Source organism: Phyllobates terribilis, unplaced genomic scaffold (assembly GCF_046119375.1).
Source record: "Phyllobates terribilis strain yellow unplaced genomic scaffold, ASM4611937v1 Scaffold_1__5_contigs__length_1240528914, whole genome shotgun sequence".
Taxonomy (NCBI): Eukaryota; Metazoa; Chordata; class Amphibia; order Anura; family Dendrobatidae; genus Phyllobates; species Phyllobates terribilis.
This window is the reverse complement of record NW_027362761.1, coordinates 438,254,696-438,268,105: the sequence shown is the minus strand read 5'-3', so window position 1 is coordinate 438,268,105 and position 13,410 is coordinate 438,254,696. Positions and strand designations below refer to the sequence as shown.

Sequence of the window (13,410 nt, the reverse complement as noted above, 5' to 3'; positions counted from 1 at the left end):
GTGACCTGGAGATAACCTGTTTCATGTACTTAAAGCTATTTCCAGGTCGACAGGGTGGACAGTAGTGTGAGCAGTCTCTTCTTACATCAGCACTCCGGATATCTCCAGTATTAGACCAGAAAGACATGTGTGACGCTGAATCACTTCTCCGGGGCAAGCCGTGAGCCAGGGAAGTCAAGGATTTTGAGGTCAAGAGCCAGAAGGGTATGTCATAAATAGAGGGAAGAGACAAAGGCGTAGTTAGGTCACAGTCCGGGGTCAGAATTTCAAGGCCAGAGTGCGTCAAGGCTTAATGGGTCAAACATACAGGTAGTCAAAAGGCAAATCCAAGGTCCGGCAACAAAGATCAGAATATCAGAGTTCAGAGCAAACACACCAATGAGCTGAAAGCTACGACTAGCAATAGTCCCAGCATAGCCAGCCAGCTAAATAGCCAAGCAATCACCCAGAAAGAGGGACACCTGGAGGATTTCCAGAAGGACCGGAGTAATTGGGCTGCAAGGTACACAAAACTGACAGCCCAGCACGCCTCCGCATACTATAGGATGGACGAGCTGTCACTCATAATGCTGACAGCCTGGCATGCCCCTGCAATCCATAGGACAGTTGAGCTGTCACTCACTGTATCCCTTGGACACAGTAAGCGGCGGGATTGTGCAACATGGAGGACAGAAGTGTGAGCCTCTTCTTTCCTATACACATCTGGTATCTTCATTATTAAATCAGATAGACAAGAGTTGACAGCGGTGTGAGCAGCTTCTTCTTACCTTAGTACTTTTGGTATCACCAATATTAGATCAAAATTTCCATTGCCTGCATATCGTCCTGCACATGAAGGGATGGGGTGAAGTTTCCTAACGCATATGATCACAGGTCCTATTACCACTCTAGGACAGGTTTCTATTAGTGTAACAAGGCAGTGGTCATTTTGTATTACTGTGATTACCTCTCTAGACAAAACTATGTATGGTAAAGATATTTAGGAATTTATTTACATGAACATTTTCTTTTTTTAAGTCTAGAATCTCTGATAATCCAACTCCCATTGATACCAGAATAATGAAATATCACAGCCCATACTGTTTTGCTATGTAGAAAATGTAAAATTTATAGTTATTAACCCCCTTATACCTGCTTCTGTGCTGATCAGCTGCAGCAGGGCCGGCATTGGCGGCTGAAGAAAATAGCAGCCTTCAAATTTTCTCTCAAAATGATCTGTAGATAAATTTTCCACATTGAGGGCAAACCAGGCCACCAGTCTGTCCTCCTGTTCTGCTGAAAATGGATTATTTAATTGGGTTTCCACTCCAAGAAATATTAATGAGACCTCATCGGGCCTTGACAAGAATTCCTTCACATCATCATGCTGAAGTCTGCAGAGCTTGATTTCTGGCTCTTGTGCACTATCTTTTGTACCAATTAGCGATACGAGAGGACATAGGTTGGAGAAAATGATGTACACTGAACTGGCATGTGTGTGCTTGGCTTTTAACCAGTTAGTGTCTGTCCGTTTATCACTGCTTCTGTCCAGAAATGTGTTGCTGAAATAATTCTCATGCTCCTCTTTAGCGTCTGACAAGAAATGAGGCTTCGCTCCACCTTTTGCATTCGAGAGCAAGTTGACAATGTGCTTGTGACCCCAAAACCTGGCTATATCTAAAGCAGTCTGTCGGGACTTGTTCACTAATGTCTTGTCACACCTAAAAATAAACAAATGATGAGATGCAGATACATTTTTAATAGCTTCTTATGATGAGGATAAGACAGTAAGACAGCAAACCTTAGCTAATATCACATATGTTAGCAGTGAAGAGCATCTGTCCCTGTTTTTCATAGGCAATCAATCATATATTATGATATAGTTTAATAAGAGATTTAAAAAGTGTCAGAAAGCCATTTTTCTGGAAAAGAAAAAGAAGCAAAACCTATAAAAGCTACAATCATACTGTCCCGCTGAATCCGGGACTAGTGCCCTAAACTCCAAATGTACTAATAGTGAGAATGTGCGACCACCGCTCCCATAGACAGTGAATAGGGCAGTGCTCACTACTGCTTCATTTACAGAGTGGACTTTAGAACCTTTATTCCAGTGATCCCAATGGTCAACCACCCAGCAATCGTACATTATCACCTATCCTGGGGGTATATATGTTATTTATAGAACAACCCCTTTTAGAGAAAAAAAGTTTTAAAGCTTTGACTTTTCTTGAATGAATGAATCAATAGCAGAGCTGGAGACAGGCAGCTGAGGCCATCTGAGCAAAAACTGTATATGTGACCCATGCATGAAATCTATTACACAATAGAAAACTGGTAACAGCTTGCCTACTAGTAGGAGAGCCTACAACTAAATGGTCTTTAATGTGCCTGGGACATAGCGAGGTGAAATACTAGAGTTAAGGACCATCCTGATTGGGTACACTTTGTCGTGGTGGGGTGGCTTTTACTCTTTTTGATCAAAATAGTGTCAACTAAGTACCCTATGTTATTTACACCTTCTATTACTATTTACTTACTGTTTGCTCAATGGTTTTATCCTAGTGTTAATGTGCACCTACACCAACATACCCATTGTTTGGTTTTGCTGTAGTTCCTTGTGCTTTGTACATATATCTGTAGAATGTAAGCTTGCCAGCAGGGACCTCACTCCTAATATAACTGTTTAAACTGTCTTACCATGTATTGAATTTATTGTCTGTACATGTCCCTGCTTAATTGTAAAGTGCAGAGGAATATGTTGGCACTATATAAATGAAAATTATTATTATTATAGTCCCCCCCCCTTTTTTTGGCAGGTGTCTGAACAGTCAGGTCTGGGTCTTGCTCTGCCCCTGTCCATTTTGAGGCCTGCTGGCACATAGCGAGTTGACATACTAGAGCTTAGGGACCATCCTGATTGGGTACACCTTGGTTTTTATGGTTTATTTTTATCAGAAAAATGTCAACAAAAGTATCTAATGTTATTTATATGTAATATTGCTATTTCTTTTATTTACGGTCAGGGAATTTTCTCATTGTTTTTATCCTTGGTTTTGTCAATTGAAGTCTTGCAGTTCCCTATACAGTGGGTGGCTGGAAGTGCTGCTGTGCCAAAAAATTCAAACCTCAAGCAATTAAGAATCGTGGTGGTGTATCCTAGCATTATGCCATCACTTTCGGAAATGAAAAACGTATGAATTGAATAGCATGTTCCAGGCTTACACGCCTATGAAGGGATTGTGGTACATAAAACACATATACAGTAATTCTATAGGATTTTAGAGACTTTACACTAGCCATATATAATTTCATGCAAGTAGGGGGCAAACTGGTGAAAAGTCATGCCTTCATACACCAACTAGGGGAGGGGGCAGGTCCGCGCTCTTCTGTGAGTGCTTCTAAGTTACTAAGGAAGGACAAGGGAATAAAGTGTAATTACTTGGAAATTGGGGTAACTCCCTGTCGAAGGAATGAGGTGCGCATGTACTGATTCTTGTAGAATGCTGAGGAAAAGCGAGTGGCAGGAGAATAAGCTACACAATTTTACAGTTACAGTGTATGTGTGTATAAATTATATATGATGTGTAATGTCAGGTTCACAGATCTCCATGTGCAGTGCATTGGCGGACAGCTCTGGCCTGATGGACAATGTATTGGGACTTTTATTAGAATGGACGGCTGCAACATTTCACTGTAAGACCAGATGTCTTTTTGTAGTGAACAGTATATTAAAAAAATCTTCACACAATATAACTGAATGCCCAGCCTCCGTTTTTTCTCTCCCTACGACACGCTTTACCCTCTTCTCTTCTCCATACTGGAGCATTCACGCTTTACACATGGTACCTCTGTGTACTTTCCTATAGCATCAGTTTAGAGAACATTTTCTCTAGAATCTTTACTTAATTTTCAATATTCGCTTTACTGTCTCTTCCATTACAGAGCGGCAGATAACAATTTCAACTACGTCTCAAGACTCTAAATTGCCTACATTTGTGTAAAGGACACAGATAAGTAAGGCTTAGTCATTTTAGCTGTGAAATTCAAACTCTGATATAATTGAAATATGTCACACTTGGTGTCCTGGAGCACCGATGCTGAGATCTTCTAATGTAAACTATTCAGTGTAAATTAAGGCTGTGGAGCTGCAAGTTGAAAAGTAGAATAGACTGATTTTCTTCTATAATTGTATTAAGAAGCCGGCATGAAGCAAATATAAAAGAAAGATATGTGTAATTACCCTTTCTCCAAAAGCATCTTCACTACATCAAAGTGGCCATTCCTGGCTGCGTACATAAGAGCACTCCATCCATTTTCAGTGGTTTCATTAATGATGGAGGATGAATGACTTAGAAGAGCAAACAGCTTAGTAGTATCGCCCAGAGCACAGAAGTTGTGCAGCTGAGAAACCATTTCTTTCCTGGGATTTTGCATTTCTGAAAGGCAGTGAAATAGAGGCATTAAAACGGAGCACAATTTATCCCTTAGGTTTACAGTACAGATCACCCTATACAATGTAAGAGAAGTCACATACGGTAATATTGTCAGATGGGATATCACAATTCAAGTGACAGCAATATGAATGAATAAGCAATATTAATTACTGTGTGACAAAACCTTCCTACTGTTGTACATGCGGCTCCTGTAAATTGCTGCTTCTGTATTTCTCATTCGGTGTGTGACTTCTTGATCTTGGAAAGAAGGGCAGCAAAAAGGAAAAACATCAAGGACATAGTGACATTCTGCTGGAAGTACAGGAATTGGACTGCAGGGGACCGGGGCAAAGTTATTGTCTCTGATGAAGCCCCCTTCTGATGGTTTGGAACATCTGTAAGTATGATTGACCAGAGAAGAAAAGGTGTGCCATGCCAACAGTATAGCATTATACCATTCACGTGTGGGAGCTTTTCATCCAACGGAATGGGCTCACTCAGAATTTTGCCTAAAAACACTGCCATGATCAAAAAATGGTATCAAAATATCCTCCAAGAGTAACATCTCCCAACAATCCAGGAGCAATTTGGTGATAAACAATGCTTTTTTCCAGCATGATAAAGCACCATGTCACTGGGCAAAACTGATAACTAAGTAGATCGGTGAACAAAATACTGAAATTTTGGGTCCAAGGCAAGGAAACTTCCCAGATCTCAATCCCATAGACAACCTGTGGTCAATCCTCAAAATGTGGGTGGCCAAATAAAAAGTCGAAAATTGTGATAAACTCCAAGTACTGAGTAGGTGAGAATGGATTACCGTCAGTCTGGATTTGTCCCATAGCCTACATCCCATATCAGTATTCGGTCAGTACTTTTTCTCAGGAGTGGGAGCCAAAACCAGATGAGGAACAAGAGGAAAGGTATAATAGAAACAAGTCACCAATTCTGCACTTATCTCCCACTCCTGGTTTTGGCTTACAAATACTGATGAAAAACACCGACCAAATATTGATAGTGGAGCTGTAGCCAGAAGCTTATATCCAGATGAAGAGGAAATTGCAGAAGTCTTGAAAAATAAGGGACAACGTTGTAAACATTGAGTATTTATATACATTTGTTGTATTTGTCCAAGAAAGTTTTATAATTGTATTTCTGTAACTATAGAAACATCTGACTAAAAGTAATCTACAAACACTGAAGTAGCAAACTTTGTGAAAACCAAAATTTGCGTTAATCTCTAAACGTTTGGCCAGGACTGTACATACAGTATTTGATGAGGCATGGAAGCCCTCCATGTGTTATGAGTACAGCCTTATCCACCGTTACGACCTCAGTGGATGCCATGTGCCTCAAAATAAATTATTGCTCTGCAGCTCATTGGGGAATTTTTATCAATGTATCACTTATCATACTTTTACGGTAAAATTACAGTGAAAAGGATTATTCAGGATAAATACGATATGTATCAAGGCTTTTATCATTTTTTTTCTGACACCTTTGATGTGTCAAAATAGAAAAGGCATGAAAGGCAGCACTTTTCCACATGGTAAAAGACATATGTACTCTATGGATGAAACTGCTGCAAGCCACATTAACAGACCTGAATAGGATTGATTATAGGGCCAATATAAACCCATGTTATAATCAGAATATTTCAAAAAGCAATTTCAAAAAGTTGATGAAATTCCAGCACCTGCAGTAAAAATGTCATTCTTCTTTATTCAATCATGGTTAAAAAGATACATGTACAGCGGTCACAAGCAACACCACAAAAGCACCGCAACTTCTATAGTGGGAGTGACCGGGTACTGGAAATCCACCCCCTATTCTAATATATAGGGGTGGAGCTGAAGTAACCGGTCACGGCCACTATGGATTTGACGGAGCTGCTGTTTTCGGCCACCACATAGCTGGTGCCACATTCCAACAAGGAGGTAATGATGGCCTATCCCGAGGATAGGCCATCAATGAAAAAGCACTGGCCAACATTTTTAAGGGTGGACACACCCGAAAAGCATAGGTTTTGCTTATGACCATGGCATATGGCTAAATGTGTTTTTAACCATGATTGAATAAACGAATGGCCAATGTGTTCCTTTTGTCACTTCATGCATTCATGCATAGTTGAATGGGAAGATAAGGTACATTTATGTGTATCTACAGCTTTTCTGCAGCAACGTCTGCATGTAACAAGCAGATTAAGCTGTGGATTGTGTTTCGTATTTGCCTCAGATTTTACCTTTTCCATTGTAAAGGGTGAAATCCATGCAGGATTCTGCAAAAGGAATTTACATGTTTTAAAATCCGCAATGCAGGTCAATTTCTGTGCAGATAATTTCAGCAAGGTATAGATGAGATTTGTTGAAATCTCATTTATTTAGCTAGTAGTGTATTGCTCTGGGGATTTTCTGCACCAGATAGGCAACATGTGAACTTACGTTAAAGTTCCCAATGACTTCTGCGTAGAACCACTTTGGTGCAATTTGATCAATCAGGCATGATGTCACCCAATTGTTTTTCAGATTTCAAGAACTTATGAGAAACATGAGGCGGTCAAACTAACAGTACAAGTGAGGACGTGATATCAATCTCCTTCTCCACCATTCATTTACCAATGATTATTCAATGACTTTGTATGAAGTATCCTGTTTACTAAGAATACCAGAATTAATGTATATTTAAAGGGAACCTGCATCAGGATTAACCCCTAGAAAGTAGTGACCCATCACATGACTCAATGACGTCACCGCAGGTCCTTCACAACAGCGCGAGCATTGCAAGAGAACGGAAGCAGCAGAGATGACACCGGGAAGACACCGGAAGGTGAGTATAATCTTTTTTTTTTATTTTTTACCATTCTTATTCTTTTTTTTTTAACTATTACTTGGTCACACTATATAAATCCCTGCCGGTTGCATGGATTTATATAGTGTGACCAAGTTGTCAAGCACTTTTCCAAGTGATGCTAAAATCGCTTGGAAAAGAACTTGATAACCCAGATGCAGAAATGCATGCAAAAACGCTTGACAAACGCTTCTACCTGGCGGGAAAAACGCATGTAAAATCCGCATGTGTTTTTCCTGCCAAGGAGAAGCGTAAAAAATATGCAGCATTTCTGCATCGTGGGCACTTAGCCTAAGGCAGTGTGCCCACGATGCGCTTTTGGTGCGTATTTGCAGCGCGTAAACGCTCCAGAAACGCATTGCATACCTTATCCCATGATTTCCTATTACATTCTGCAAGTTCTGTGCACATGGTCCGTATTTTTTCTGCGCAGATTTTACTCGCAGAAAAAATACGGACATGACCAATTCTTGTGCGTTTCTGCATGCGTATTTGCCTATACAATGCATTGGAAAAACGCATGGCAAATACGCGTCAAAAACGCATGTAAAAACAGCATGCGTTTTTCTGCCAAGGAGATGCAGAAATGCTCAGGAAAATTTCTGCTTCATTTCTGCATCGTGGGCACTAAGCCTTAGGCCACATTCACTATTTGGTCAGTATTTTACATCAGGAGTAGAACAATCAGAGGAAAAGTATAATAGAAACACGTCACCACTTCTGTATTTTTCACCCACTCCTGGTTTTGGCTTACATATACTGATGTAAAATACTCATCAAATTCTCAACATGTGTAAGTGGCCTAAACTGACATACCAGAGTGTGCGGAGAGAGCAGGGATGAGGTAAAGAGGGACGGTTTTGTCTCCTCCTCCATGCTATTCTCACACATGCCAGGATATGGGTTACACTGCTGTGAGCGTGCTCCCCACACACAGTGCAAATGATTGACAGTGGATTAGTCCGGTGATCGCAGGTTAGTCGTGCAGGAACAATTAAACAATTTTTTTACCCTTCTACGCTTCGGGCGAATACATGCATCATTAAGGACTATATTAGAAGGCTGGTAGAGAGCTCCTAACACCATCTAGTGGTGGAGCGCGGTCATGTAATTCATTCTTCCCAAACCCCGGGCATCATGGATCAGAGCCTGGCCGTATGATTGCAGCCAGATGTATTTTTCGCTGGGCATTTCAAAAACATAGGCAGACAATAGGAGACCCCAGAAATAGATGAGGCTAATCCGGCACGGCCCTAGGAAGCTTTCCCAGCACTGCTCCAGGTGACTGACAGATCTCTCCTGTGTGTGTACATCAGGAGAGAACTGGCAATCACTTAGAGGTGTGCTCGGAAAAGCTGGCTTGGGGGGGCACTTTACTAGTCTTGTCTGTGGCTATGGTCCTTGTTTACACAATGGGTCAATTCATGCAGGTGTCTATGACAGTTTTCTGGAGTGAAACACTTTCATTTGTCACAATTTTTTGTACTAAGTGACAGTTACGCAAAAATGTTGTGACGTTTTCAAGTCAGCCCCGGCCAGTTTCTCCAAAATGGGTGGAACATGGACACCTGAGTCATTCAAATTTAAGTTACTTTAGTGATATAAATTTCACCAGTCATGTACCCTAGTCCCTGATTAGACCACATTTTTGTCAGAGGTGCACGCCAGCTAAGAGATGCACCTCATTAAGAGGCGTGTGCCTCTTAATGAATTAGGTGCATTGTACTCCAGTGAGCCCGTTCCTTAGAATGGCATGCGAGACACTGGTCTTAATAAATCATCCCCTCAATGCCCTGGCGTTTCAGAAAAAAATGTACCTGGCTGCAGTTGTACAGTCAGGCCTATGGCTTGGGCAGCAAGAACAGGTTCCCTTTAATCCTTCAAAAACAAGATAATCACTTCAATAATTCAATCCAAATGTGTTACTATTAACATTAGAATTACTTTTCTACAATATGTAGGACTACAGAAAATGTCTCATCACTTTCCAGCAAACTGAATGCTCTCTACAGACACAGGCTGTTATCAAACTGTCTATATGTTCTGTCCTAAAAAATCCATGGGGTAAGTTAGGAAATGTTATGCAGCTACAGTGCCTTGAAAAAGTATTCATACCCCATGATTTTTTCCCACATTTTCTCATGTTACACCCATAAACGTAAATGTATTTTGTTGGGATTTTATGTGATCTTCCAACACAAAGTAGCAAATATTTGTGAAGTGTAAAGGAAATGATACATGGTTTTCTAAATATTTTAAGAATATAAATCGGAAAATTGTGATGTGCATTTGTATTCAGCCTCCTGTAAGTCTGATACTCTAAAATAAAATGCTGATAGACCAATTGCCTCCAGACATCATATAATTAGTAAATTGAGTTCACCTGTGTGTAAATTATTCTCAGTATAACTACAGCTGTTTTGTGAAGGCCTCAGAGGTTTGTTGGAGAACATTAGGCATCAAACAGCATCATGAAAACCAAGGAACACACCAGACAGGTCAGGGATAAAGTTGTAGAAAAAAGTAAAGCAGGGTTAGGTCATAAAAAAATAGCCCAAGCTCTGAATACCTCACAGAGCATTCTTCAATCCATCATTAGAAAATGGAAGGAGTATGGCGCAACTGCAAACCTACCAAGACATGGCCGTCCACCTAACCTGACATCCCAAGCAACGAGAGCACTAATTAGAGAAGCAGCAAAGAGGTCCACTGTCAACCCGGAGGAGCAGAGATCCACAGCTCAGGTGGGAGAATCTGTCTGCAAAACAACTATTTGTCTTATACTCCACAAATCTGGCCTCTATGGAAGAGTGGCAAGAAGAAAGACATTTTGAAAACAAGCCATAAGAAGTCCGATCTGCAGTTTGCAAAAGCCATGTAAGGGACACAGCTAGTGTATGGAAGAAGATGCTCTGATCAGATGAGACCAAAGTAGAACGTTTCGGGCTAAATGAAAAACTGTATGTGTGGTGGAAAGCTAACACTGCACATCACCCTGAAGAGACAAACCCCACTGTCAATCATGGTAGTGGCAGCATCATGCTGTTGGGATGCTTTTCTTCAGCAGGGACATGGATCCTGGTCAGATTTGATGGAAAGATGGATGGAGAAAAATAAAAGGCAATCCTGGAGGAAAATCTGTAACAGATTGCAAAAGACTGGAGCATAGGTTAAACTCGAGAGGACAATGACCCTAAACATACTGTCAGAGCTATAATGGAATGATTTAGAGCAAAGTATATTCATGTGTGTGAACAGCCCAGTCAAAGTCCAGACCTAAACCCCAATGAGAATCTGTGCTGAAACTTGAAAATTGCTGTTCAGACATTCACTGAGCTACAGCTAGTTTACAAAGAAGAACGGGCAGAAATTTTAGCCTCTAGATGTGCAAAGCTGGTAGAGACATACCCCAAAAGACCTGCAGCAGTAATTGCAGAGAAAGGTGGTCCTACGAAGCATTGACTCAGGGGGGCTATAATAATAATAATTTTTATTTCTATAGTACCAACATATTCCACAGCACTTTATAAATGCACGTCACAATTTTCAGATTTTTATTTTTAAATATTTTGAAAACCATGTATCATTTCCTTTACACTTCAAAAATATTTGCTACTTTGTGTTAGCTTATCACATAAAAGCCTAATAAAATACATTTAAAGGGCATGTCCACTACTATTGAAAATAGGCCAATGTATTTTTATGATGAAAATAAGTTTCTTTGTAAATACCTTGAGCTGGTGTTACTGCCTTTGCGCGGCAGCATCACTGGCCGCTCACAGGCATCACGTGACCCCCGTCTGCAGCCGGCTCTGACATCAGCTGATGTCACGACAAGTTCCAGATGCAGCCAGGGGTTTCTCTCTTCTGCGTTTCCCGCGGTGGCTGCTGGGCTGAGTAACCCCGCGTGTCAGACCCGGCATCCACCACGTCACTGATGTCACGCCTCAATTGAGGTGACATCAGAGGGGGGTCAAGTGATGCTTGTGAGCGGCCAGTGATAGCGCCGCCGCTCACAGGCAGTAACACCAGCGCCAGGTATTTACAAAGACACTTATTTTCATCATAAAAATGCATTGGCTTATTTCCAATAGTGGAGGACAACCCCTTTAAGTTTGTGGGGCAATGATGTGAAAACGTTCACAGGGTATGAATACAGTAAGGTGACCACTTGTGATAATAGCATTATATTAGTGAATTATAAGGGAATTCTTTAATATAGCTTTAAAGGGCATCTGTCAGGAGGATTAAGCTCTTAAGTTGTTTACATGGGCATGCAGGTCAGATACCTTGATATCAGCGATGCAATGTGTTGTTGTGAAGGAATCTATATATTTCTTATATGTAAATGAGCTGTTAAGATCTATGGGCCAGACACAGATCTCCCTGAGAATCTGCCTCCAGAGCTTAAGTTAAATCAAAGGGGAGCTACCAGGGAGACATGTAATGGCTGACAGTCTGCTCTCATAATCATGCACAGATCTACAGCTAGATCTAACACAGTTCCACAGAAGTGAACTTTGTCTCATTACAATTATATTTGCGGCTGCCGTCTTCTCAGAGTTTCAGCTTTCATATCACAGGCAGCCAGTGTGGGGGAGGGGCAGTCCAGCAGAGATGACAGCACTGGGAGAAGATAACTGCAAATGTACATGTGGTTGTAATAAGACAAACACATAAGAAGGTGCAACTCTGTTGTGCAGGTTATAATCAGGCACAGCTCTGCAGCACAGCTGACAGCCTTATGGGAGAACAGCTGCTACAAATGTTTGCAATGATGGAAACTTTAATTCTGCTGTACTGTGAGCTCTGTTCTCACTGCAGAGCTGTGTGTGATTATGAAAGCAAAGTGGCAGTCCTATATGTTTCACACTGGTGACACCCCCTTTTAGGCCAAGTGCCCAGGATGCAGAAATGCTGCAGATTTTTTCCGCATCTCCCTGGCAGGAAAAACTCACGAGGATTTTACATGTGTTTTTCCTGCCAGGTAGAAGCGTCTGTCAAGCGTTTTCGCATGCGGGTTGTAAAGCGCTTTTCCAAGCGATTTTAGCATCACTTGGAAAGTGCTTGACAACTTGGTCACACTATATAAATCCATGCAAGCAAGTAATAGTTAAAAAAAAGAATAAAAATGGTAAAAAATAAAAAAAACCCATTATATTCACCTTCCGATGTCCCACGGTCTTTTCTCCGATGCGTCTGGTCTCTTGTACGGCTCTTGGTGATGTAAAAGGACCTTTCATGACGTCATTTAGTCATGTGACAGGTCACGCGACCGCCAACATCAGCGGTCGCGTGACCTGTCACATGAGTAAATGACGTCATGAAAGGTCCTTTTACACCATCGCAAGCCGCCGGGGAGCCAGGACGCATCATACAGGAGACCAGGGAACATTGGAAGGTGAGTATAATGTTTATTTTTTATTTTAAATTCTTTTTTTTTTTTTACAGGTACTATGGTACCCGGGTCTGGAGGAGAGTCTCCTCTTCTCCAGACCCGGGTACCATCCGCACATTGAATTGCTTAATATCCACATGTGCACATGTAGTCATGCGAATATTAAGCGATTCAATGCAAGTCAATGGCGGCAATTACGCTGCGTGTCCGCAAAATTAATAGACATGCTGCGTATTTTTCTGCAATGATAATCCACAGCGGAAATTTCCGCAGCATGTGCACAGCATCTTGGGGCCCGTATTACCAAGTGTTTTTTAAGCGTTTTCGCTGCAGAAATTCCGCGGCAAAACCGCTTGAAAAACGCATAGTGGGCACGCAGCCTCATTCAACATAAGCTCTGGGAGCCGATTCTCATGCAGATCAGTGTATGGCCCATAGCACCAAACATTACATATAAAAAAAACGTGGATTTCTGTGGAATAAGATATCGGATCGCAGATATGAAGGTGTCATATTATTCAGCTTCCTATGAGCTACATGTCCATATAGATGACTTAGGAGGGTTGATCGTACTGACAGATTCCCTTTAAAGATTGCTTTATAGATAGGTTGCATGGCTTATTTCTAGCACAGGACTGATATTTACCTGTGCAGCAATGTATTACTGATTACATGCATCGCATGTGCTGCTTTGTATAACACAATCTATAATATAACGGGAGATGCGTGTCTCTGTCTGAAGCCTTTATAGAC

General features: G+C 41.2%; 1 protein-coding gene across 6 annotated transcripts in view; it reads right to left on the bottom strand.

Annotated features, from left to right (window-relative positions):
* The window catches only part of NUDT12 (nudix hydrolase 12), a 57,336-nt gene that overhangs the window by 40,236 nt on the left and 3,690 nt on the right, over positions 1–13,410 (bottom strand). For 3 of the 6 annotated variants that reach the window (XM_073677649.1, XM_073677668.1, XM_073677677.1), the window contains exons 2-3: positions 4,220–4,415; positions 1,132–1,700 (exon numbers count right to left, since the gene is read on the bottom strand). In XM_073677649.1, coding sequence (XP_073533750.1) covers positions 1,132–1,700; positions 4,220–4,413 — 763 coding nt within the window. In that variant the 5' untranslated portion in view covers positions 4,414–4,415. Of the gene's footprint in view, positions 1–1,131; positions 1,701–4,219; positions 4,416–6,654; positions 6,691–9,076; positions 9,138–13,410 lie in introns of those variants that run through there. The other 3 variants (XR_012320045.1, XM_073677637.1, XM_073677657.1) reach the window with 2 other exon arrangements.